A 27,730-nucleotide genomic window follows, 5' to 3' on the forward strand; every position below is an offset into this window, starting at 1 on the left:
CTCCAGATTCACGCAGACTTGGGCTCGAATTCCATCTCTGTTACTCACTGTGTTATGTTGGGTAAGTGACTTACACTCTCTGAGCCTTCGTTAACCTGTTTATAAAATGGATATAATGTTAACCTGACAAAGCTGTTCTTGAGTATTAAACGAGATAATGCATGTAACATCTATAGGGCCTGACAGTAAGTACTCAACAGATATTAATTCTTCCATACAGGCCCCTAATTTGAGACCAGCTTTTTTTTTTTTTTTTTCCAGGCTTAATTCACTTTATTTTTCTTGTATAAAAACCCTATGTTGCAGCCACTGCTGGAGCCTGGGTCCTCTGCATGGAGACTCTGGTGTGGGTCTTGACGAGGTGGTCAGTGAATTCCTGATAGGGAGACTTGGTGAATATAGTCTCCTTCCAGAGGTCGGGGGTCAGGGAGCTGTAGGTCTTACAGATGGCGTCAAAGGTGGCCTTGGAGAAGTTGCCCAGGGTGGCAGTGCAGCCCCTGGCTGAGGTGTAGCAGTCATCAACACCAGCCATCATGAGGAGCTTCTTGGGCACAGGCGCCCAGACAATGCCAGTGCCCCTGGGCGCGGGGATGAGGTGCACCAGCACAGAGCGGCAGCGGTCTGTCACCTTGCAAGGGACGGTGTGGGGCTTTCCCATCTTGTTCCCCCAATAGCCTCTGCGCACGGGGACATTGGAGAGCTTGGCCAGGATGATGGCTCCGCGGATGGCAGTGGCCACCTCCTTGAAGCGCTTAACACCCAGACCGACGTGGCCATTGTAGTCCCCGATGGCAACAAACGCCTTGAATCTGGTGTGCTGAACGGCGCGGGTCTGCTTCTGCACCGGCATAATCTTCAAAACCTCTTCCTTGAGAGAGGTCCCAAGGAAAAAGTCAATGATCTCAGATTCGTTGATGGGCAGGGAGAAGAGACATCCTCCAGGTACTTGATCTTCATGTCCTTGACCAGGTGGCCCAGCTTGGTGACGGGCATCTACTCCTTATCCTCGGCCTTGCCTCAGCGAGTTCCGCGGCCTCGGCTCCGGCCAGTCCACGGCCGTGACCCTGGCCCCGGATGCCACTGCCGAAACCTCCGCGGAAGCCACCGCGGTCCTCCCAGGGCTGCGGGGGCCTCCGCCCCGCCCTCCGCCCCGCCCCCTGCACTGGCGTCATCCGTCATTTGGGGATTTGTTGGAGAAGAGCTTTTTTTTTTTTTTTTTTCTTTTTGAGACGGAGTCTCGCTCTGCCGCCCAGGCTGGAGTGCAATGGCCGGATCTCAGCTCACTGCAAGCTCCGCCTCCCGGGTTCACGCCATTCTCCTGCCTCAGCCTCCCGAGTAGCTGGGACTACAGGCGCCCGCCACCTCGCCCGGCTAGTTTTTTGTATTTTTAGTAGAGACGGGGTTTCACCGTGTTAGCCAGGATGGTCTCGATCTCCTGACCTCGTGATCCGCCCGTCTCGGCCTCCCAAAGTGCTGGGATTACAGGCTTGAGCCACCGCGCCCGGCCGAGAAGAGCTTTTTTATACTAAGATGAAAATCCTGAGTCTGTATTTCATTAGCTCATGCTAAACTACACTGATAATTACCATCTTAGATCATCAATAGTCCTCATAAAATTTTATTTATTTGCTGTTTTCCCAGGACCAAATTATAAGGTGAATAGCCCAAATTAAAAGGATTCCTCATACGAGACCTTTGAAGTCAACTGGCTATTGCTGAGGCATCTTTAGCATTTCATTATGAAATAAGATGTGAAACTTGTAACAAATATCAAGAGATCAGAGGCTCTGGAATACTGGGAATAACTACAACTCAAAAAATTATCTTAAACTTTTTTGCGGGGGGGTTTTATTTGATCCTCATACAAATCTAGACTCCACAGTCTTTTTTATCCCGTTTAAAGATGAATTAACAGAAGCAATGAGTAAAGAAGCTTCCTTTACTCAACTTCCTTGAGTACTTCCTTGAGTTTCAAGGAAGTCTCAAATTCCTTGAGACTCATCTATCTGTGGAAAACAACCAAGAACTGCAGTCTTGGTCTTTTGTCTCCCAGTTTAGTGCTCTTTTTAAAAAAATATGGTAAAATACAAATGCCATAAAATTTATCATTTCAACCATTTTAAAGTACATTCACATTGTTGTACAACCAATTTCCAGAACTCTTTCCATCTTGCAAAACTGGAACTCTGTACCCATTAGACAACAACTCTGTCTTACCCACTCTCTCCCTAGCCCCTAGCAACCACCATTCTACTTCCTGTTTCTACGAATTTGACTTCTAGATACCTCATATAAATGGGATAACACAGTAGTTGTCTTTTTGTGCCTAGCTTATTTCACTAAATATAATGTTCTTAAGGTTCATCCATATTGTGGCATGTATCAGAATTTCATTCTTTTTTAAGACTGAATGATATTCTATTGTATGTACACACCGCATTTTGATTACCCATTCATCCACTGATGGACACCTGGGTACTTCCCAGGTATGAATAATGCTGCTGTAAAAATATCTCTTTGAGACACTGCTTTCAGTTTGTTTTTTGTTTTGTTTTGTTTTTGAGATGGAACTTCGCTCTTGTTGCCCAGGCTGGAGTGCGATGGCGGGATCTCGGCTCACTGCAACCTCTGCCTCCTGGGCTCAAGCGTTTCTCATGCCTCAGCCTCCTGAGTAGCTGGGATTACAGGCATCTGCCACCATGTCTGGCTAATTTTTTGTATTTTTAGTAGAGACGGGGTTTTACCATTTTGACCGTGGCCGGTGTCAAACTCCTGACCTCAGGTGATCTGCCTGCGTCACCCTCCCAAAGTGCTGGGATTACAGGTGTGAACTACTGCACCCAGCCCTTTCAGGTTGTTTTTTTTTTTTTTTTAAATTTACGTAGTAATTGAATTGTTAGATTATATGGTAATTCTGTTTAAAAATTTTTGAGGAACCACCATGCTCTTTTCCATAGGGGCTGCATCATTTTACAGTCCTGCCAAGGGTACACAAGGGTTCCAGTTTTTCCATATCTTGATAATATGTGTCATTTTCTGGAGGTTTTTGTTTTTTGTTTTTTGTTTTTAAATTAACAGCAATTCTACTGGGCGTAAGGTAGTATCTCATTGTGGTTTTCTTAAGAGTCTTGAAGTCTTCTGTACAGATGGCAAGATACTAAGTAACCTTGGATAACATCATCAAAAAACATTCATATTCTTTTTTTTTAATTGATTTTTTTAAAGAGACAGGGTCTTGCTCTGTCATCCAGGGTGGAGTGTAGTGGTGTGATCATAACTCACTGCAGCTTCAAACTCCTGAGCTCAAGGGATCCTCTTGCCTCAGCCTCTTGAGTAGCTGGGGCCACTGGCACAAGCCACCATGCCAGGCTAATTTTTTTTTAAATTATTTTTTTGTAGAGACAGGGTCTCACTATGCTGTCCAGGCTGGTCTCAAACTCCTGGCCTCAAGCAATCCTCCTACTCTGGCCTCCCAAAGTGTTGGGATTACAGACATAAGCCACTACACCCAGCCTCAACAAATGTTTACTGAGCTCCTAATAGGTGCTAGGCACTGTGCTGGGTACTGGGGTTATAAATCTCTTAAGAGCAAGGGAGAAAGACGGGCAATGAATAGTGACCAAGGTGCTGAGTATATTCAAGGTACACTGAATCACTCCTTACTGAAAGCCTGCTAATCTTTCAAGAAGACTATCGGTGCTTTTATGGCTCACGCCTGTAATCCCAACACATTGGGAGGCTGAGGTGGGAGAATCACTTGAGGCCAGGACTTTGAGACCACTGGGGCAACACAGTGAGACCCCATCTCTACAATTTTTTTTTTTTTTTTTAAATTAGCTGGGTGTGGAGGTACATGCCTGTAGTCCTACTACTTGAGAGGATGAGGCAGGAGGACTACCTGAGCCCAGGAGTTTGAGGTTGCAGTGAGTCATGATCATGCCATTGTACTCCAGCCTAGGTGACAAAGTGAGACCCTGTCTCAAAAAAGCAAAAAAAAAAAAAAACTGATCACCTCCTTTTACAGTGAATCAAAAAAGGAGTATATAAAACATATTTATTTCCTACGTTCACACCCAATTATTCCAAACAGAATATAGCTGGGAGGTTTCCCATCCTCTCTTGGGAAGTGAAGACTGGTGCAAGTTAGTAATTAGCGCTTATACCTATCACCCCATATGGGTGCCTGCATTCACAAACATGTGCTAGGTTTTGGGGAAGCAAAGAAATATGAGTAAGGTACAGATCCCACCCTCCAGGATCTCAAGGACAGCTACAACGTAATACAATAAGGGCTGTAATAGAAAAAAAGACAAGTAGAAAGAAAGGAATCATTCTTTTCCCTTGTGGAGAAATCAAAGGCTTCTTTAAAAAAGTAAAGTCTAGATCTGGATCTTAAAGAATGACAGGAGTTCATCAGATTCCAGGAACAGGAGGGGAGGACATTCTAGAGAGGGAACAGCATGGAACAAATGAAAGGGCACGGCATGCTTATGAAATATTAAATGATTTAGTATGAATGGAACTTAGCACACACAATGGAGAGTGCTAAGAAGGGTAGACAGCAGCATGGTGAGGGGGGCTTGGAGGCAGACTGGCAATCTATTCTGAAGGTAACAGAGAATTAACTGATTTTTAGCAAGGGAGCAGTTTGATTAGTTTTTTTTTTTTTTTTCCCCCTGCCCCAGGAAACTCGATGGGCTAGATGGAGGACGAACTGGAGTTATAAGAGAACCAAGAAAAAGATATGGGAGAAGGAGGTCAGGAACTAACCAAATAAGATCTCAAAGACCCTTGTTTTGTCCCATAGCAGTCATGAGGATGACTTGCTGGGAAAAATACCCAGAGATTTTTATTTGTTACAGAGACAGGGTCTCATTATATTGCCCAGGCTGCTCTCAAACTCCTGAGTTCAAGTGATCCTCCTTCCTCAGCCTCCCAAAGTGCTGGGATTACAGGCGTGAGTCACCATGCCCAGCCATTCAGAGACCCTTGGAGTAGAGCACCAGAGCTCAGGACCTCATGTATTTGGCCTCCAAAACCAGAAATCTGATTTTCCTAAAGCATGTATCATGGAACAGATACTTGAGGATTGATTCACAATAAGCAATTTCATAAGAGATTGTGGTACAGGCTGGGCACGGTGGCTCATGCCTGTAATCCCAGCACTTTGGGAGGCTGAGGCAGGCAGATCACAAGGTCAGGAGATCAAGACCACGGTGAAACCCCGTCTCTACTAAAAATACAAAAAATTAGCCGGGCGCAGAGGCGGGTGCCTGTAGTCTCAGCTACTTGGGAGGCTGAGGCAGGAGAATGGCATGAACCCAGGAGGCAGACCTTGCAGTGAGCCGAGATTGTGCCACTGCACTCCAGCCTGGGCTGTGAGCAAGACTCTGTCTCAAAAAAAAAAAATTTCTTAGTGTCTTTGTTAGTGTGAACTAATGAACTAGCTTCCTTGGTATGATATGAGTAACTTATTCTTTAATTAAAAATATATTTTATATTATATATAATATATATATACACATCCCACATATATATACTTTATATATATATGTGTGTGTGTGTGTGTGTGTGTGTGTGTATATATATATATATATATTTTTTTTTTTTTTTTGTAGAGATGGGCCTATGTTGGCCAGGCTGGTCTCAAACTCCTGAGCTCAAGCAATCCTCCCACCTGGGCCTCCCAAAGTGCTGGGATTACAGGTGTGAGCCACCATGCCTGGCCCACAGATCATTTCATAAGTTCCTTTTCTTCACCTCTATCACTTGTCTTCTTTTGTTTTTCCATTTCATTTATTTTTCCTTTCTCTGTTATTTTTGTATTTGAACAGCCTTTTCCAAAACTTAGGCCACACTATTTCCTTCTCTTCTCTTCAAGGCCTCCCACTTAAAATGATTTGGGGACTGTCATATACCAAATGTTTCTCTCTCAAAGATCCAAAAAATGATCAAACAGGGGTGATTCTGTCCCTCCCAGGGAATATTTGGGAGTGTCTGGAGACATTTTTGGTTGTCACAACCGGGGGAGGGTGCCACTGGCATTTATTATATAGAGGTTGGGATGCTGCTAAACATCTTACAATGCACAGAATAACATCTCACAACAAATAATTATCTGGCCTGACAAAAAATTGTCTGCCAATATGTCAATAATGCTACCATTGAGTAACTCTGGTATGCACAAATATCAGTAGCTGGAAATGACTGAAGTTTGGTGGCACCAGTCCAGGCTCTTTAGGGCTTCAGATTCTCAAGGTGGGAAAGTGGCAGCCACTGGCATCAGATTGTCTGGACTTGGATTCCCAGGTTACCTGTTTTGCTGGCTGCATATGGCTTGACTATTCAGTGCCACAAAAGCAGTTTCCTCATCTGGAAAAAGGGGCTAATAAACCATCCATCTCATTAAGCTGTAAGCTCCTTGGAGGCAAGGAACTGCCATGCTTAGATTAGGGTCTAGTATCCAGTAGAGAGTACTAGGTATCTGTGGATTATCTCACACAGTTGTGTTGAGGCCTAAAGCAGTGAATATGATTTAGTAATGTGGAACACAGTGAAGAGATCCAGCCTATGATAGCAGGAAGCTGGCTGGCACTGTTAACTAGGATGTGCTGCCCTGTTGAACACTAACAATTTCAGAACACCAACATCAGGCAAGGCCATTCTGTGACCACGGTGGGTCCAAACAAAAACAAAACCACTCCACAATGATGTCTGAATATAAACAAAAAGAAACATTGTGCCAACCACAAAAAAAGGACCAGATATAAGGCCGGGCATGGTGGCTCACACCTGTAATCCCAGCACTTTGGGAGGCCAAGGTGGGTGGATCACCTGAGGTCGGGAGTTCGAGACTAGTCTGATCAACACAGAGAAACCCTGTCTCTACTAAAAACACAAAATTAGCCGGGCGTGGTGGTGCATGCCTGTAATTCCAGCTACTTGGGAGACTGAGGCAGGAGAATTGATTGAACCCAGGAGGCGGAGTTGCGGTGAGTCAAGATCATGCCATTATACTCCAACCTGGCAACAAGAGCGAAATTCTGTCTCAAAAAAACAAAACAAAACAAAACAAAACAACCAGATATGCTCCCATCTCTATCCTCTTTTTTTCTTTTTTTTGAGACGGAGTCTCGCTCTGTCGCCCAGGCTGGAGTTCAGTGGTGCGATCTCAGCTCACTGCAATCTCTGCCTCCCGGGTTCAAGCGATTCTCCTGCCTCAGCCACCTGAGTAGCTGGGATTACAGGAGCACACCACCATGCCCGGCTAAGTTTTGTATTTTTAGTAGAGATGGGGTTTCACCATGTTGGTCAGTCTGGTCTCAAACCCCTTATCTCATGATCTGCCTGCCTCGCCTCCCAAAGTGCTGGCATTACAGGTGTGAGCCACTGCGCCCAGGCTTTTTTATTATTATCATTATTTTGAGATGGAGTCTCGCTCTGTCGCCAGGCTGGAGTGCCGTGGCTTGATCTCGGCTCACTGCCACCTCCGCCTCATGGGTTCAAGTGACTCTCCTGCCTCAGCCTTCTGAGAGCTGGGACTACAGGTGCGCACCACCATCCCCAGCTAATTTTTGTATTTTTAGTAGAGATGGGCTTTTACCATGTTGGATAGGATGGTCTCAATCTCTTGACCTCGTGATTCGTCCGCCTCGCCTCTCAAAGTGCTGGGATTACAGGCGTGAGCCACCGCGTCCAGTCACTTTTTTTTTTTTTTAAACCAATTGCAGTTTTAGCCTCGCTTGGTTCCACTTCCTTTCTTCTTCTTTTTTTTTAATCTTCTTTTTGAGACGGAGTCTCACTCTGTCGCCCAGGCTGGTGTGCAGTGGCGCGATCTCGGTTCACTATAACCTCTGCCTCCCGAATTCAAGCAATTCTCCTGCCTCAGACTCCAGAGTAGCTGGGATTATAGGCGCCTACCGCCACACGCGGCAACTTTTTCTATTTTTAGTAGGGACGAGGTTTCGCCATGTTGGCCAGGATGGTCTTGAACTCCTGACCTCAGGTGATCCGCCCGCCTTGGCCTCCCAAAGTGCTGGGATTACAAGCGTGAGCCACCACGCCCGGCCAGTTCTACTTTCTTATTATGTAAGAATTATAGGCCGGGCGAGGTGGCTCATGCCTGTAATCCCAGCTACTCGAGAGGCTGAAGCAGAATCGCTTGAATTCGGGAGGCAGAGCTTGCAGTGAACCGATATCTCGCCACTGCACTCCAGCCTGGGCGACAGACAGAGCGAGTCTCAAAAAAAATATATATATATTATTAAATTACCCAATCATAGAATTACCCACACCTCCTGACTGCATCTAATCCAGAGAGAAGCTCTGCTTCCTTAAACCCTGCCCAAATCCTGTAAATTCTTTCCAACACCCTCTTCTCAAGACGTCCCGGTGTTTTCCACGGTGTACTGCCCTCCCTGCAAGACCATAAACCCCACCTTTTCCAACTACAGGAGTGTTCTTGACGGTCTTTGGCTGGAGGGCACTGCCGCAGTGAGACCTCCCTGAAGGGTCTCTGCTGTTTTTAGGTCTAAAAGGAAATTCCGTGGTGCAGCCAGAGCGTTCAGTCAGATTTCATAAACAAGTATTTTGAGGCTTCCCGACAGTTGCCTCTTGCGTGGCTGTTTCTCCTCAGAAGATGCTATCTCTCCTGGGAGAAGATCGGGAAGATACTTTGGTTTCTGACCTCCTAAGCAGAAAACCAGCCGTCAAATTTCTCATGAAGTAAAAACCCTCAGGGAGGTGAGCGCCTCCAGCTCCAACTCAGAATTTCTGAAACACCATGACGCCCCGGAGTCAAGTGGGAAACTAAAGGTCGAGCGGGTTCATACGACTCAGTGTCTAAGCCACTACCCTAATCCAGGAGGAAGGGACCCCAATTCACTCTACAAGCAGCGCAAGAAAACGCTCCAAAACGCTGAGGCAGTATCAACAACCTAACCTTCTTCCGGCTGCCGCTCGCTCGGTCGTCGAGCACAGGTCGCTGGGAGGCTACAGCGCAAGCGCAATCCGCTTATAGGTGGACTACAAGTCCCGGCATGCCTGGCTACGCGGCGTCGCCTGGTAACTCGCGCCACACGAAGCGCGCTAGGTTGGCTCTTCTGCGCGCCTGCGCCTTGGCCAGCTCTGCGCAGGCGCATTTCCAACGCTTGGAGGAGAGGGCGGGGTGTCGTTCCCTTTCGCTGATGCAAGAGCCTAGTGCGGTGGTGGGAGAGGTATCGGCAGGAGCCGCGCTGCCGCCGGGGCCTGGGGCTGACCCGTCTGACTTCCCGTCCGTGCCGAGCCCACTCGAGCCGCAGCCATGTCTGGGGACGAGGTGAGGGTCTGAGCCCGGCGTTAGGGCTAACTAAGGACTGAGGCGAAAAGCCGAACCCACTCCAGTGTGGGAGACCGGGCCTGCGGCCTAGCAGCTGGCCGCCGCCATGTGGGGCAGCCGGGCCTAGGCGGCCCGGAGCGGCAGAGCCGGCGAGGACTCCGGAGCCGCAGGCTTGGCTGCAGCGCGCTTTCCTCAGGGCGGCGGCGCCGAGGCGGACCTCCTGCCGTGGCTGGCGTTTCCGGAATGGAGAGCACACGTTGAGTCGCCCTCCCTGAAGGGGCTCGAATGCCCAGTTAATTCCCCGAACGAGATTGGGGCTGGCGATCCCTGCATTCCTTTCTGCTCGGCACTGCCGCCCCAGCTCGCCTCACTGGGTGCCGCGAGGAGCTCTCTTAGCTTGGTAGAACGCCCTCGTTAAAACTTTCTAGGCTGTCTTGTCGGGGCCGGTATCCCGCCCTCGTTTGCCTTCCTAGCATTGCTTTTTAAAAAGACGAGGGGGTGATGGGATTAGAACGAGAGAAAAAGATTCTGCAGCCTCAGGAAGTGACTGACCTTCCCGGAAAGTTTCCGGGTGAGCCCCCGAGCTTCCCTTAACAGAGGGCTCCCAGCGACGTGAGCGGGAAGTCCGGGCTGTGAAACTGGCTGGATCTTTTTCTGCCGTGGTGCTTGGAACTCAGTGAATTTCCTCAAATCCCTTTCCCCCAGATTTATCCTAGTTGATATAATATCTACCGACTTAAAATGAAGTTGATTTTAAGTACTCTCAGTAGGTATTGCTTAACATTGGGGGAGGCCCTGTACGGTGTTGAGAATTTCCTCAGGCAATAGGAAGCCTTGATCACAAGGGCAAAGGAATGGCCGAGAAAGGCCAGTAAATGTGCTCACAGGAAGTAGAATAATCTCCAGTTTGGTGACAGTTAAGGGGTGAACACTTGACAAACAGGTAATGATTAATTCATGGAGGGCTGTGAAGACGAAGTTAAGGAATTTGGAATGTATTCTGGAGGGGATTCCAGTCTCTTAGACTTGGTTCTCACAACAGTCCTGTAAAATAGGTCTGTTGTGCCCATTTTAGAGATGAAAAAATTGAGTGTTACAGAGTTGTATAATGCCCATGATCAAATACTAAGTGGCTGAGCCAGTAGAATTCCAGATTGACTAGGATCTTAATGGCTTAGAGAAACTGAAAGTTTGTAGATGGTCCTTGGCGGTTATGATAGACATTGCTCTAGGCTGCTGTATTTCAAATGTTCTGAGAGTGGCAGTGTTTCACACTTGTTTTGTTTCTACTCATTTTTCAAACTTCTCATAACCTTTGGCAAATACAGTACTTACGTAGTGCAAGATTCCATGGGGTGTTATTCTGTGTATGGTCAACTAGTTGACACACAAGGTAGAAATAGGGCCATCAACATAGTGACTTGGAGGGCTAGAGGGATCATTTTTAGCAGTGGGATTAGGTTTTGAAAGAAGCGGAATATGAATACATTACTGATGGATGAACAGAATTTTGTGACGCAAAGATGGCAGAACCAGCATTTCAGCATAGGACTTTGGAAGCCAATAAAATATTAGACGGTTTGGCCACTTGGGGTGCCAGTCCAACTGCATTTTACAGGAAACCAGGCCCGAGGGAGATTAACTTGTCCAAGATCATGCAGAAAGGTTCTAGTTAGTAGGACTAGAACCCTGGTCTTTGGCTTCCATTCTGCCAGGCAGAAGTTAGTAGTGGAGACAAGGTATGAAGAATAGGATGTAGGGCCTGGTTCCTCTAGTGCTATTGACTAGGTAAGTATTTTTAGGCCATTCCTTTAACATCTGGCTACTGTACAGGCTTGTGAGGATCAGATGAAACTCTTGTACTTGAAAATGATTTATAAACTGCCAGGGACTTCCCAGAGTGGAAGTAATCCTGCCTGGTGGTTGTCAGGCTAGACGATTAAAGAGGCTACTATTAAAAAGTAATTTTCTGTTTCCTTCATATTTCTGGGTTTTTTTGTTTTTTTGTGTGTGTGTTTTTTTTTTTTGTTTTAAGATGGAATTTCGCACTATCGCCTGGGCTGGAGTGCAGTGGCGTGATCTCAGCTCACCGCATCCTCTGCCTCCTAGGTTCAAGTAGTTCTTCTGCGTCAGCCTCCCAAATAGCTGGGATTACAGGCGCCTGCCACCATGCCCAGCTAATTTTGTTTTTTGTATTATTAGTAGAGATGGGGTTTCACCACGTAGGTCTGGAACTCCTGACCTCGTGATTCGCCTGCCTCAGCCTCCTGAAGTGCTGGGGTTACAGGCGTGAGCCACCACACCCAGTCTTCTGTTTTTGGGTGGTTTTTTTTTTTTGGACACATAATTGAAATACACTGCACACATTTATTTATTTATTTATTTATTTATTTTTTGAGACGGAGTCTGGCTCTGTCACCCAGGCTGGAGTGTAGTGGCCAGATCTCAGCTCACTGCAAGTTCCGCCTCCCGGGTTTATGCCATTCTCCTGCCTCAGCCTCCCGAGTAGCTGGGACTACAGGCGCCCACCACCTTGCCCGGCTAGTTTTTTTTTGTATTTTTTAGTAGAGACGGGGTTTCCCCGTGTTAGCCAGGATGGTCTTGATCTCCTGACCTCGTGATCCGCCCGTCTCGGCCTCCCAAAGTGCTGGGATTACAGGCTTGAGCCACCGCGCCCGGCCTACATTTATTTTTAAACCTGGTAATTAAGCCAAAAACTCACCAAAACAGAACCCTTTTCAACCTAGTGGAACTATGTTTTTTTTTTTTTTTTTTTGAGACAGGTTCTTGCTCTTGTTGCTCAGGCTGGAGTGCGGTGGCACAATCATAGCTCACTGCGCCCTCTGTCACCTGGGCTCAAGGGATCCTCTTCCCTCAGCCTCGCAAGTAGCTGGGACTACACGCACATGCTCTTGCACCTGCTAACTTTTTAATTTTTTGTAGAAATGAGGTCTTGCTTTGTTGCCCAAGCTAGTCTTGAACTCCTGGCCTCAAGCAGTCTTCCTGCCTCAGCCTCCCAACATGGAACCATGATCTTTAAAAAGCAGAATCCTAGAAATATGGCTGCTCCCTGGTAAGGGAAAAGAAAAATCCCCTGATCAATAGGCATTCAGTATTTTCACATTTGTTAAAAGCAGCATCAACATTTAATACTTGCCTGTTTACTACGAGGTCCCATTCACAAGGAGTCAGAACATTGGGTTTTCATAAAATATGGTAAGGTGTTTTTGCAAAAAGAAGCTTTAAATTAAAAAAAAAAAGGTTTTGATTCAAAATGGGATGTGTGTTGTGTAAAGTTTATGAAACACAAAAGAATACAAAGAAAAGTAGCAGCATCTAAGCCAGGCATAGTGGCATTCACCTGTAGTCTCAGCTGCTCAGGAGGCTGAGGCCAGGAGTTCTAGGCTGCAGTGCACTATAATTAGAATTGAGAGTAGTCACTACATTTCAGCCTGGGCAACATAGTGAGACTCCCGTCCCTTAAAAAAAAAAAATCCCACAATCTTATCACACAGAGATGGCAACACTTGGCATTTGTTCTGGTTACCTTTGGAAGGAACTTTTAGATCAATGTCTTGCTTCTCTGTGGGTTCTTTTGTGATTCACACCTGCTTCTGGGTATAGTATGACTATAAAGTTGATTTCTTGCATAAGGTATGATCTATAAGAAGAGGCTTCTAATACGATGAAGCATTTCAGGGTAATTTTAGCTGGTATACCTTTTCTTTGCCCTCTCCAACCAAACGTGAGAAGTTGAAAATAGAAAATTTATGCTTTTGAAGGCTTTGTTGTGAACCTAAAATATAACTCAAGTGATTCTGTAGTTTTCCATAAGTGCACTGTCAACAGCTATTTGCTTTTCAAATCCAAACTAGTCTCATAAAATAAAACCAATCTGGAGTGTAGTCAGCTTATAATTTGGAAGTTAGAGATGAAAGTCTTAAAAAGCCATGATTTTAGTCAAGACTAACATGGCCTCGTTCTTTGGGTGCTGCTTCGGGATCCCTGGTCCTTATTTGTAAACTGTACTTTGCAGGATGGTATGAATAAAATAAGGCAATGAGTATGTATGTTAAGTATCCAGACAGTAATTGAGAGAGAGGTTAATTATTCCAATTTATGATTCTTGCATGTTTATTATCCATTACAAGGCTACAACCAAACTGTTTACTTGTAGACCATAAGGTTTTTCAGGGGATAAGAAGGCACTTGTGAGGCTGTCCTCTGATGATACCAGGATCCTTTCCATCTTTAGTCTGTCTTGATGAATAATGGTTAAAAGGCAATGAATATTCTAGGGAACTTGATGCTTGAAAAAATGCAATAAATGGATTGTAATCCCTTCCAGAACCTTTGCCAAGTCTTTCTATTTCAAGAATGAGGATGAAATGTGGCTACTTCCCTGTATGATTGCAGTGCTCCTTGCAGGGTGACCCGGGGCTCAATAGTGGATCAGCAGTGGGGGACTCCTTCCTCTTTGCTCTTCTACCTTGGTAGGGACACTTCTTTAAGTTGGCTAGATAATGTTCTTCAGACTGACTACATTTCAGATTTAATTATTTATACGATTGGATCCTTGTTAAGGGAGAAAAGACTAACTTTGAAAATACTTTGCAAATACCGTACTTCTCTACTGGGCAAGGACAGTAACTATATTACCTTAGACTGTGGCTTGATTTCAGTCTAGTTTCCTTAATGATCTTGGGACATAAATAAGTTTATGTTAGAATCAATTTTTGGAAGCTTTTGAGAGTTTTATATGTTTGAGAAATTAGAGCACCTGAGTTGATGAAATTTCAGTGATAGGAATCAAGAGAAAACCATACTTTGTGAATGGTAAAGTATTATATAAATTACAATTGCTAATATTTATCGAGTACTTATGTGCTAGGCACTATGGCAAGGGCTTTACATTTACATACTACTTTAACCCTCCCAGTAACCTTGTGTGGTTTCTTGTCATTCTGCTACTTGTCTCCATTTTACAGATGAGCCGTGGAATAACATAGGTACAAGCCAGAGTCAGAATTTGAATCCAGTCAGATGGGCTCCAGACTTGTGCTTTTAAACACTTTACTACTACACTGTCCACAGCAGATCACTGGGCAAAATGCTGAATTTAAGCATGATATTAATAGAATGTGGAGAGAGATTGGTAAGGGGCTCAGAAGAAAAAAAAAAAAAACTTGGTATTTGAATCCAGTTCTATTTGACTTGAAAGACCCTGCACTTTCTTTTTTTTGTTTTTGAGACTGAGTCTTGCTCTGTCACCCAGGCTGGAGTGCAGTGGTGTGATCTTGGCTCACAGCAGGCTCCACTGCCCAGGTTCACACCATTCTCCTGCTTCAGCCTCCCGAGTAGCTGCGACTACAGGCACCCGCCACCTTCTGCTAATGTTTTGTATTTTTAGTAGAGACGGAGTTTTACCATGTTAGCCAGTATAGTTTTGATCTCCTGACCTTGTGATCCGCCTGCCTCGGCCTCCCAAAGTACTGGGATTATAGGCGTGAGCCACCGTGCCTGGCCTCCTGCACTTTCTACTCTATCAGGTTTCTGGCCTGTATGATGTCTGAACTTTTCTTTCTTCAAGTGATCAGTGCAAGCAGATAGTCTACAAATTATAAATTAGTTTTCCACCTATTCTATAGTGGACATTTAGATAAAAAGAGAATTTGGGGGCAAGGCATGGTCCTCACACCTGCAGTCCTAACACTGGGAGGCTGAAGCTGGTGGATCATTTGAGCCCAGGAGTTCAAGACCAGCCTGGGCAGCATGGTGAAACCCCGTCTCTACTAAAAATACAAAAATTAGCTGGGTGTGGTGGTGCACGCCTGTAATTCCAGCTACTCAGGAAGTTCAGGTGGGAGGATGGCGTGAGTCTGGGAGGTCAAGGTTGGATTCAGCTGAGATCATGCCACTGCACTCCAGCCTGGGCAGCAGAGCCAGACCCTGTTTCGTTAAAAAGAAAATGGAACCTTTAATGTTCCATAAGCAAAAAGCGGAGGGAAATGTTTTACACATGAGGAGTTGCGGATGGGTTTCCTTGAAGATCTGTCTGAACTTCAGGATAAAGTTTAAAAAATTTTGTTTTTTTAATCTGGTCAGAAGTCTTCCAAGTCTCTCTGTAGCAGCCCCAAGTTACCAACCTTGAATAAAACATTTTTACCCCTGGCCAGGGGCGGTGGCTTACACCTGTTATTCCATTGCTTTGAGTGGCCGAGGAGGGAGGACTTTTTTCCTCTGGCAGTTTGTGACCACCCAGGACAACAGAGGGAGATCCTGTCTCTACAAAATGAAAAAATTAGCTGGGCATGGTAGCACATGCTTGTGGTCCCAGTTACTTGGGGAGCTAAGATGGTAGGATCACTTGAGTCCAGGAGGTTGAGGTTGCAGTGAGCCGTGATCGTGCCACTGTACTCCATCCTGGGCGACAGTGAGACCCTGTCTCAAGAAAGAAAAAAAACAGTACAAAAAAATTTACACCCTGCTTAGGTATTGCTTTCCTATATCTATAAAGTAAGAGGCATAGCATAGGTTGTTGCGAAAGTCCCTTCCCTAAATTCCATGATTCATTCAAACGTCCATATTTGCTCATGAAACTGAAAGTGAAGAGTCTGTGATACTTTGCAAATTGAAAGACGTGTACGTGTTTCAATTTCCCTGATGTTTAATAGTGTTGGGAAGGTTGGGTGGACATTTTATTTTCTTTTTTGGTAAATTCTCCTTTGGTGTTTTAATGTATCAGATACTCTTTTACTTTTAAGAGTATGCCTTTTGAGGATAAAGCATATTTGGAATGTGAGCATCATTAAAAATAGTCATTTGGTCCCTTTTTGTTTTTTGTCTTTTGAACAGATGATTTTTGATCCTACTATGAGCAAGAAGAAAAAGAAGAAGAAGAAGCCTTTTATGTTAGATGAGGAAGGGGATACCCAAACAGAGGAAACCCAGCCTTCAGAAACAAAAGAAGTGGAGCCAGAGCCAACTGAGGACAAAGATTTGGAAGCTGATGAAGAGGACACTAGGAAAAAAGGTGAGTGGTTGATGTGAGAGAGTTACTGTTGTCCTAGAAGCCCTGGTTCTATGAGCATTTTGGCTTTTGTATATGCAGCGACCTCTCAGCCTGATCAGGCTGCTCCAGTGAAGTCAAGGCCATCAGTAGGCTGTATGCAGTGGACCGTTTTCGATTTCTGATAGGCTTGTTGCAGGGAAGTTCCCATTTAATTCACAAGTTGCAAAGATGATGAAACCTTACCGTTCCAGAGCTGGTTTTCCAGTTTAACCCATCAGGTCTCTTCTCTAACTTTAACAGTAGTTGTATTTGAGTGTGGGCAGAAAGAAATAGTACTAAGATAGGCAGTTTTGTGTCTTAGCAAGTCTGAAAATATATATGAGAGATTAAAATGAAAGCCTAAAGTATTTGGGGTTAGACATCAGCTTTAGTTATCCCTGTGCTGTAACATAGACATAATTTGACTATTAGAGAGAAATGATTCTGTAAACATTATTTGTGTCTGTTGAATATAACTCTGTGCTAGGATAGAGACAACTGACATTCACTGAGCATCTACCCTGTGCTAAGTGTGTTCTACATGTTTAAAACAAACTTGGAAAGTAACTCATTCCTGTTGTAATAAGATAAAATGGATTTTTAAGTAGTTTCTTGAAAAACTTTGTAGCAGAGGGATCCTAAAATATTTCTAGTTTATAACATGGCAGGTCAAATGGAAAATTTGTTGAACAGAACCTACTTATTAATGGTAGGTAAAATTTCACTGATAACTTGTATTTACTGTGCAGCCTTATTTTAATAAATGTGAAATAATTTGTTAAGCCTTTTGATGATTAATAGACGCAATAAAATGTTGAGCTAGGCGGTAGAATTTAGGTGAACAAGGCATAGGCTCTTAGTATCTAGTAGAGAGAGAGATAAGCAAGCTGGTAATAAGTTCCTCAGTTGGGGTAAGCAGAAGATACTATACAAGCACTCTGGGGATACCTAACTAAGTTGCAGGGAAAGATGGATAAGCTTAGAGAAGGCTTTGGTGGAAGTAATTTAACCAAGATCTTGTGAGATGGAGGTAAGAGGGCCCACAGGAAGCTTTGGAGGTGAGAGACCTCACGTATATTGCACTCGGAACTGAAAGTAGTTCAGTAGGGTTAGAACCAGAGATTGAAGTGAGGAAGTGAGGAAGGCAAGAAGCAGAAGTGGGAGATAAAGTTGGAGAATTGGAAATGGTGTTAGAGCTCTGACTTTGTCTTGGGAACAATGAGGAGTGATATGGTCAGATTACTAAATAAATATTCTCAACATGGTCCCCTAACCAGATTTTTCCTATAGATCTTTGAGATGACCCACCATTTTGTTTTTCAGAACCATAATTTTTGTGGCCAGGCGCGGTGGCTAACGCCTGTAATCCCAGCAGTTTGGGAGGCTGAGGTGGGCGGATCATGAAGTCAGGAGATTGACACAATCCTGGCTAACATGGTGAAACCCTGTCTCTACTAAAAAAGATAAAAAAAATTAGCTGGGCATGGTGGCACACACCTGTAGTCTCAGCTACTCAGGAGGCTGAGGCAGGAGAACCGCCTGAACCCAGGAGGCAGACGTTGCAGTGAGCCGAGATTGCGCCACTGCACTCCAGCCTGGGCAACAGAGCAAGACTCGGTCTCAAAAAAAAAAAAAAAAAAAAAAGAACCATAACTTTTGTGATTGTGGAGGGACTAATTAATAGTCAGTCTTTTCTGGTGACTTGATTAATTGCTGAGCTATGTTTGTGTAACTCATAATTTGATGCTTTGCCTTTTAGTTGTTAATGATTATGCATTGGTCTTTTTAGATGCTTCTGATGATCTAGATGACTTGAACTTCTTTAATCAAAAGAAAAAGAAGAAAAAAACTAAAAAGATATTTGATATTGATGAAGCTGAAGAAGGTGTAAAGGTAGTATTGCTTTCTTGTTGAAGGTAAAATTTGGCCTCTTGCAAGGTTGCTAATGGCTGATGTTTCCCTCCCTTTGACTCACCTCTTACTAGCTGTGCTTTTGTTATTAGCACTTAATTGCCACTGGTAGGGTCATTTTCTTGGGAGTGTGTCTGACTAGGTGTCTTAAGGGATTGTAGTTTAAGGAATTTAAATTTAGGTCTTACATATTGTATTGTGTGCCATTAAAATGATCACAAAATGTCCCTTGTCCTTAACCATACTGAGATTTTTGGCTGCGGAGAACTATTTCTATGAGTGAGAAATCCTTTTGAGCAAATATTCCTTTGGTTTCTTAAACTTTTGGTAACATAGAATATACACAAATTCATACATGTACCTCTAAGCAGCAAAGAATGAACCACAGTGGTGGTTGGTAGCTGATGACAGTGTGGCCTGTAGGCAAACCAGAGTACTCAGGCTAGTTTTATGATCTGATCTTGTGGGTACTTGAGACCCTGTGAGTCTTATTACTGAATTGATTTCTTTTTTTTTTTTTTGGAGACGGAGTCTCACTCTGTTGCCCAGGCTGGAGTGCAGTGGCCGGATCTCAGCTCACTGCAAGCTCTGCCTCCCGGGTTTACGCCATTCTCCTGCCTCAGCCTCCCGAGTAGCTGGGACTACAGGCGCCCGCCACCTCACCCGGCTAGATTTTTTTGTATTTTTTAGTAGAGACGGGGTTTCACCGTGTTAGCCAGGATGGTCTTGATCTCCTGACCTTGTGATCCGCCCGTCTCGGCCTCCCAAAGTGCTGGGATTACAGGCTTGAGCCACCGCGCCCGGCCCTGAATTGATTTCTAATACAAATATCTCAAAATTATTTTGGACGGGGAGTAACAGGTGGGCAGGAAGGTGAACAGGAGGGAGGGTAGGTGGATGGATGAAAGGGGAAGGAGCTGAAGATCTGTTCTCCTCCCTAGGGTTAACCATTTTAAAGATCCTGCCTAGGAATCACTTTAGGAGAATCCACATACCTATTTATAAAACCCAAGGTAATAGCAATACACACACTTACATAGAGAGAGAAAGCACGTGTGCACACAACAGCAAACATACACCAAATATCTTGTGCGCTCTACTCAAAATTTTCTTTGGTGAGTAGTTTATTTGCTCAAACTCAAGTGAATAAAGTATATCCCCCTTGTAGCAGGAAATGTATACAGTAATTCATTGGGTTTTAGAAATAGTGTCATAATTTTATGACAGTTAATTCAGTAAATATGTAAGTGATTACAGCGAGTCAAGCATTTGAAGCATTGTGTGGTAATTGCTAGAGTACTGACATGAGTAAGATATTTTTCCTGTTTGCAAAGATATTTTGGTTCAAGGATAATTTAGAATCCTTGAGAACAAGCTAGTTTTATCTGGATTCATCTTGCTCTCTCCCTGTTTGGGGATTCTCTTTTCTTTCTACTATAGGGAAATTGAGAAAAATGCTCAGATTATAATGAGAAATGGGATTTAAATATCCTGGGTAACAAAGTTTTGGTTGACAAGGCTTTGTTGGTTGATTCCTCCAATAGCTTTTATTGGGAGATTAGCTCTAAATAAGTGCTTGAATAGTGTTGTTGAAGTCATAACATAAGAGGATGTTAGAGGTATCCTGGTCATCAGGCAAGGCATGGACATTCACTTGAAGGGTTTTTGAGATCTTGGGCTACTCTCCCACCTGAATTTTCAGACTATTCCAGGGCTTTTGAAAAGCCTTGAAAAATACTTTTTGCAGACTGGGCGTGCTGTCTCACGCCTGTAATCCCAGCATTTTGGGAGGCTGAGACGGGCAGATCACCTGAGGACAGGAGTTCAAGACCAACCTGGCCAACATGGTAAAACCCCATCTGTACTGAAAATACAAAAATTAGCTGGGTATGGTGGTGCGCACCTGTAGTCCCAGCTACTCAGGAGGCTGAGGCAGGAGAATCACTTGAACCCAGCAGGTAGAGGTTGCAGTAAGCCGAGAGAGCGCCACTGCACTCCAGCCTGGGCGACAGAGCGAGACTCCGTCTCAAAAAAAAAGAAAAAAGAAAAATACTTTTTGCCATTCTCTGCCTTCTGCTGTGTCTTGGTGTCAGTATGGAAGTAGATCTTACTGGGATAAAATAAAAATATTATAGCACTAGAAGTTGGCTAGTGCGTGCTAACTTATATTCAGCATTTCTAAGTTCTTATTTATTGACTTAGAGACTGGGTGAGTCTCTGTTTCCTGTTTGGTTTCCTGTTTGTATGGTATGTGGCTAATGGATACCATGGGCAGATTTATTTATTTATTTATTTTTTTGAGACAAAGTCTCACTCTGTACCCAGGCTGGAGGGCAGTGGCATGATCTCGGTTCACTGCAACCTCCATCTCCTGGGCTCAGGCTTCCCTCAGCCTCCCAAATAGCTGGGTTTACAGGCACCCACCACCACGCCGGGCTAATTTTTGTATTTTTAGTAGAGAGGGGGTTTCACCATGTTGGCCAGGCTGGTCTCAAACTCCTGACCTTAGGTGATCCGCCTGCCTTGGCCTCCCAAAGTGCTGGGATTACAGGTGTGAGTCACTGCGCCCAGCTGGCAGATCGGTCTTGTAGCCACATGTGGCACTAAGACTACACAGCTGGATTTGGGATTCAGAATCTGAGCTTTATTTACTCCCAGCTATTCCAGGTTTTCTGCTGGTAAGATTTCTGAAATGACTGTAGCCATTGTCCCAGTTCAGGATGTAGGCACACACAAAATAGATATTAATTAACGAGTAAGGTTGACAGCACACTTCAGGATAGGGAGTTGAATAAGGTGGTAGAAGGAAGGAGAAATCAGAAAGCTGGAAACTGAGACTGGCCTTTTCTGCCCTTCTGGGATGTTTATGACTCATTTCTAGGTTTTAATATGCCCTGTTTACATCCATGCCTTGGGCAGCTAATCTTGGGGTCAAGCTTTACTTTGTCTCTATTTATCACTTGATCCGAATTCCTCATAGCTTCTGCCTTTCCCTCTTTGATAATGTCATCTATTGGAGTGATGCCCAAAGACCACGCCACAGACGGGTGCCAGGCTGACTGTGGTATAATAAAAAATAAATATTTGTTCTTTATGTTCTTGGCTCACAACTGCTAAAATCCTTGGAATCTCCAAAGTGATAACAGGGTCATTGGTATGCTACTGATAATGACTGGTGGCTGGGGATCCCTAGATAGCTTTAGGATGGGGGCTGGTCACCAGAAGGACAAAGCTGTGATTTTAGAGGGTTGGGACTTCCACTGGTCCCTCTGCCACCTCCAGAGAGGGATGGTCTGGAAATTGAGTTCAGCCACCAGTTAATAATGTAATCAGTTGGCTGGGCGCGGTGGCTCACACCTGTAATCCCAGCACTTTGGGAGGCCTAGGCAGGTGGATCACCTGAGGTCGGGAGTTTGAGACCAGCCTGGCCAATATGGTGAAACCCCATTTCTACTAAAAATATAAAAATTAGGTGTGGTGGTGTGTGCCTCTAGTTCAGCTACTCAGGAGGCTGAGGTAGAAGAATCACTTGAACCCGAGAGGCAAAGGTTGTAGTGAGCCGAGACCGCACCACTGCACTCCAGCGTGGGTTACAGAGTGAGACTCTGTCTCAAAAAATAAATAAATAAATAAATAAATAATGTAATCAGTCAGTCATGCCTTTGTAATGAAACTCCTAGACATGGGTTCGGAGAGCTAACATGCTGGTGAGCACAACAAGGTGCTAGGAGGGTGGTATCCCTGGCTTGGCAGCACCACGCCTACCTTCCTTGCCACCCCTCAGCTCCCACCCCAATACCTTGTCTTATGCATTGCTTATGTTTGGCTGTTTCTGAGTTGTAGCCTTTATAATAAACTGGCAATAGTAGTACTTTCCTAAGTTCCATGACTCGTTTTAGCAAATTATTGACTCTTGGCAGGGAATGTGGGAACTTCGAGTTTATAGCCATGTTGGACAGAAGCAGGCAGCATGGGGACCCAGTGCGTGGTGACTGGCATCTGAAGTGAAGGCAGTCTTGAGGAACTGCACTGTTAAACCTGTGAAATCTGATAACTCTGGATAGTGTGTGTCTTAATTAAACTGGAGGACACCTAATTGGCATTGGAGGGTCTGTGTGGAAGACCACCACATATTTGGTGTCACCCAGAAAAATCTTTCCCAGTGACTATATCAAAATCACTTAGAAACTTCTTTAAAATACTCCTGAACCCTGTTCCTGCTGAAGATTGTCAATCCGATTTAAACTTTTAAAAGTTTCGCAAGTGATTTTTTTTTTTTTTTGAGACACAGTTTCCCACTTGTTGCCCAGGCTGGAGTGCAGTGGCGCGATCTCGACTTACTGCAACCTCTGCTTCCTGGGTTCAAGCGATTCCTCCCAAGTAGCTGGGATTACAGGTGCCCACCACCACACCCAGCTAAATTTTGCATCTTTAGTAGAGATGGGGTTTCACCATGTTGCCCAGGCTGGTTTTGAACTCCTGACCTCAGGGATCTGACCTCCCAAAGTGCTGGGATTACAGGCGTGAGCCAAGGCGCCTGGCTTCTGCCGTGATTCTGACAGTAGCCTGGTTTGGAAACAAGGACAATAATTATAAGATCCTAAGGCTGAAGAATAAAGAGATGAATGAGGGGGAAAGATCCCAGAAGTGTTTTGAAGAATTCACAGTTTAAATGGCAGAGTCTCTGTGACCCAGTTTGGTCCATCTCTGACCAAAGTTATCTGTAACTTCAATTTTGAATATGTGACTTTTTTCCCGCACCAAAATAATGTCAGCCCACGTCAATTTAAAAAAAGAACAGGCTGGGTGTGATGGCTCATGCCTGTAATCCCAGCATTTTGGGAGGCCAGGGCAGGAGGATCTCTTGAGGCCAGGAGTTTGAGACTAGCCTGAGCAACAAAGCAAGACTCCTCATCTCAACAGAAAATGTAATAAAATAAATAAAAAGAATAGTCCCAGTATCAAATGTTCAGACTCATCTCACTTTCTTAGGATCTTAAGATTGAAAGTGATGTTCAAGAACCAACTGAACCAGAGGATGACCTTGACATTATGCTTGGCAATAAAAAGAAGAAAAAGAAGAATGTTAAGTTCCCAGATGAGGATGAAATACTAGAGAAAGATGAAGGTAATGCTGAGGACTCAGCAGCGCATTTAGAGGTTACTCAAGCCTTTGGCCCTAGTCTCCTTGATGGGGGTGGGGGGTGCTTTTAAAATTTTTTTCTTGCCCCTTATTTCTACTGCCTGATAATAGAAGCTGAAAGGAAACAGTGTCTGGCTTGATAATGGCAGTTAAACAATTTGTCAATTGTGATTACATTAAGAACATACCGATTCAGGCTTGGGAAAATTACTATAACCGATTTTTTTTTTTTTGAGATGGAGTCTCACTCTTGTCACCCAGGCTAGAGTGCAGTGGTGCGATCTCAGCTCACTGCAACCTCCATCTCCCAGGTTCAAGCAGTTCTGTGCCTCAGCCTCCCAGGTAGCTGGGATTACAGGCGCCCATCACCACGCCCAGCTAATTTTTTTAATTTTTATTTTTAGTAGAGACAGGGTTTCATCATCTTGGCCAGGTTGGTCTTGAACTCCTGATCTTGTGATCCACCCGCCTCGGCCTCCCAAAGTGCTGGGATTACAGGTGTGAACCACCGTGTCTGGCCTGATTTTTTTTTTTTTTTTTTATTCTGAGTTTTGCCCTTGTTGCCCATGCTGGAGTGCAATGGCACGGTCTTGGCTCACCGCAACCTCCGCCTACCAGGTTCAAGCGATTCTCCCGCCTCAGCCTCCCGCCTGGCTAATTTTGTATTTTTAGTAGAGACAGGGTTTCTCCATGTTGGTCATACTGGTGTCAAACTCTCAATCTCAGGTGATCCGCCCGCCTCGGCCTCCCAAAGTGCTGGGATTACAGGCGTGAGCCACAGCGCCTGGCCCCAATTTTTTAATAAAAAAATTTTTTTTAAGTTTTGTTTACAGTTTTATTAGTTTCTAAATGCTATGGGGTCTTTGGAGAACTTTTGTCAGTAGATGAGTTTTATGGATGTTGCTGTTTCTTAGGTGCTCAGAACAGTTGGACTCTTTCCTCTAATTATTCTAATGCATTATTTTATCTTTGGCTTGTTAAATTAAGAAACATTTCCGTATGTTAACTCCTAATTAGAGAGGTCTCTATTAAGGGTCTTTTTTGAAAGTCATAACATCCCTGTTTCTAAGGAAAAGGGTTGTGAGCTTTGGTTTATGTGTAAGGCTGTTGTGAATGCAGCTGTGGAAGGGAAGACAAATGTCTTTGAAACTTTTCATTTTTCTAGACCCACCCCCACTTTTGTATGATAGTAGGGCCCACCCCTCATTCTTAAAATCTTTATTATCTGTAGCTCTAGAAGATGAAGACAGCAAAAAAGATGATGGTATCTCATTCAGTAATCAGACAGGCCCTGCTTGGGCAGGCTCAGAAAGAGACTACACATATGAGGAGGTAAGACAAAATCTGTTGTGAAAAGGGGCTAAGCTATTCACTAGTGCTCAAAGGAGCAAGATAAATCTTCCTTGGTGGAACAGATGCAGAGAGGTCACACAGCCAGTGCACAGCAATTCCTGGTGTGCACCCATGGGGCAGCCTGCCCAGAGTGCAGCAGTCATTGTAGTACTACTGACTGTCCCCACCTGAATTTGCAGACTGCTGAGTGCATGCAGCCCTCTAGGAATCAGGAGGGCAGTAGTGACAGACTAGCTAATTTGGGGCCAGGGTAGTCTGGAGTTTGCTAGTTTGGGTTTTCTTGAATCTTACTTTTCCATGTATCATGTACTTTCCCATAGAAACAACAGAGTGAGTAGTTGTTCATTCATTTCACTTTGGATAAGGAGTTGCTGAACATCTATAACGAACCAAATGCTGGTTGGGGATGAACCTCTGCCCTCAAGGAGCTCCCAGACTTGTAGTAATGCATGTGTATATTTAATCAGAAGTGAAGTATTTGCTGTTAAGCAACGTGACTCAAAGGGGAACTTTATACCCCGGCAGTTACTAAGCGTGTTCATGAATACCACTTTATTTTTATAGCTGCTGAATCGAGTATTCAACATCATGAGGGAAAAGAATCCAGATATGGTTGCTGGGGAGAAAAGGAAATTTGTCATGAAACCTCCACAGGTCGTCCGAGTAGGAACCAAGAAAACTTCTTTTGTCAACTTTACAGATATCTGTAAACTGTAAGTTGGTTAATGGAGTACCTTCATCCCAAATACCAGATTCTCAATGCAATTTTAAGAATGCTAAATGTCCTTATTGTGGACTTCATTATAGATGGAAAGAACACACAAGTGTAGGGGTTGAGGGAGTTCACAGTTCAAGTCTGTCATTTTCTTCAATTCATAAGTCTCAGGGCTATTTTATTTTATTAAAGATGCGGTCTTGCTTTGTCGCCCAGGCTGAATGCAGTGGAGTGGTCATGGCTCACTGCAGCCTCAGTCTCCTGGGCTTCAGCAATCCTCCTGCCTCAACCTCCTAAGTCGCTGAGACTGCAGGTGCACACCACCGTGCCAGACCAATTAAAAAAAAACATTTATTTATTTTTTTTGTAGAAATGTGGGTCTTGCTGTGTTGCCCAGGAGTGCTTGTTTGATTAGTGCATTCAGAGGTGACAGAAATCAACTCATGCTGACCCATTGAGGATGGATCCTAACTAGATGTAGTGAAGAGTGAGGAGTCTCAGTGTAGTCCTCAGACAGGAGCCTTGGGAGCCCAGGGAGTGGAAAGGCTCATCAGTCGGTCTAGGACAGGCCTGCCAAGCAAGCAGTGAGCTCAGGGAAAGTGCCTGAATTTGGTGAGCCCCTTCCTTGGATGATCATTGCCAGGACACAATTGATGAAATTGCCTTTCTTAATTACCATCACATTCTATGCCAGAGTCAGCCCTAGGTTACTGTCTGGGAATGGCTTTTCTCTGAGCTCCTCAGCTGCATGTTTTCTGGCAGGTTCCTTAGGACGACTGACCTTATCTACTCTGTTCTTCAGTTTCCTAAGTGATACGTGCTTGTAGTAGAAAATACGGTAAACACAAAAAGAGATAATATTCACTCAAAATTTTACCACCCGGAGATAACTGCTTGTTTTCATTACTTACATATATTTAAATAGTTAAGATTTTTTTGGCTAGTGACAATAGTAGTATATGCTCATTGCAGAAAAATTAGAAGATAAAGACATGCTAAAGAAAATGAATAATCATCTGCAAAATCCACCATTAGGAGGTAGATAACTGGCTGGGTAGCTCACGTGGTAGCTCACACCTGTAATCCCAGCACTTTGGGAGGCCGAGGTGGGCGGATGACAAGGACAGGAATTCGAGACCAGGCTGGCAAACATAGTGAAACCCCGTCTCTACTAAAAAATACAAAAAATAAGCCAGGCGTGCTGGCAGGTCCCTGTAATCCTGGCTACTCAGGAGGCTGAGGTGGGAAGAATCGCTTGAACCTGGGAGGCGGAGGTTGCAGTGAGCTGAGATTGTGCCATTGCACTCCAGCCTGGGCAGTAGTGTGAGACTCTGTCTCACCAAAAAAAAAAAAAAAAAAAAAAAAAAGAGGTAGATAACTTATCATAGTTTAATATTTTTATGTTTAGCCAGTTTTATGTACATATTTTAAAAATAAATTATCATACTGGTTTTTAACCTGTTTTCTCGATATATTGTGAAAGTTTTACTCATGTCATTAGTCCGAATAATTATTTTAAATAGCTACACAACATATTTTAACAGTTCCATAAGCTGGACATGTGCTCCCAGGTTTTTATTATCAGAGGCAAAACTTCACCAAACATCTTTATACATGTATCTTTGCAGTAGCTCAGAATAGAACCATAAGACAAGATGAAATTGCTGAGTTAAAAGGAATGGATATTTTTATGGCAAATATTAGCACATTGCTTTCTAGCAAGGTTGTGCCAGTTCATATTCCCGCCAGCAATGTAGGAGCTTACCTATTTTATTATATTTTTACCAGTTCTCACCCATTGCATTTTGGGGAAAAATAGCTTAAAATTGTTGTAGTAGCACCTGCTTGTTGGAACAAGTTCAAACAGTGCCACAGCATAGATTTAAAAAATGAAACTATTGAATAGCATTGCTCTATATTTGTTTTTTATTTTATATGTATGTGTGCATTTTTTTTTTTGTATATTGAGATATTTCTAAAAGTAGAATATACCCTGGAATGGATTTATTTAACCATTCCTCTAGTTGGTGAATATTTAAGATGTTTCCATTTTTTGCTGTTGTGCTACCACGGAACCCTTCTAGACATACACTTTCTTTTAATGGAAATTTTAAACAAGAAATATATATAGATTAACATATATATTTATTAGCCTGTTTGATAACATCACCTAGGTTTGGTGTATGCTGAACTTTGCTTCAGATTTTTTTACTTCTTTTTTTTTTTTTTGAGACGGAGTCT

The 27,730-nt window shown here is 44.0% G+C and overlaps 1 protein-coding gene and 1 pseudogene across 25 annotated transcripts in view; one reads left to right on the forward strand and one right to left on the reverse strand.

Annotated features, from left to right (window-relative positions):
• The window catches only part of EIF2S2 (eukaryotic translation initiation factor 2 subunit beta), a 511,882-nt gene that overhangs the window by 478,509 nt on the left and 5,643 nt on the right, over window positions 1-27,730 (forward strand). For 24 of the 25 annotated variants that reach the window (XM_050807245.1, XM_050807239.1, XM_050807236.1 and 21 more), the window contains exons 2-7: window positions 9,198-9,316; window positions 16,172-16,349; window positions 18,157-18,260; window positions 23,271-23,406; window positions 24,653-24,753; window positions 25,339-25,487. In XM_050807245.1, the coding sequence (XP_050663202.1) occupies window positions 9,302-9,316; window positions 16,172-16,349; window positions 18,157-18,260; window positions 23,271-23,406; window positions 24,653-24,753; window positions 25,339-25,487 (683 nt within the window). In that variant the 5' untranslated portion in view covers window positions 9,198-9,301. Of the gene's footprint in view, window positions 1-4,568; window positions 4,579-9,197; window positions 9,317-16,171; window positions 16,350-18,156; window positions 18,261-23,270; window positions 23,407-24,652; window positions 24,754-25,338; window positions 25,488-27,730 lie in introns of those variants that run through there. The other variant, XM_050807234.1, reaches the window with a different exon arrangement.
• LOC126964284 (40S ribosomal protein S2-like) lies at window positions 296-1,110 on the reverse strand (annotated as a pseudogene).

This window comes from Macaca thibetana, chromosome 10 (assembly GCF_024542745.1).
Source record: "Macaca thibetana thibetana isolate TM-01 chromosome 10, ASM2454274v1, whole genome shotgun sequence".
NCBI lineage: Eukaryota > Metazoa > Chordata > Mammalia > Primates > Cercopithecidae > Macaca > Macaca thibetana.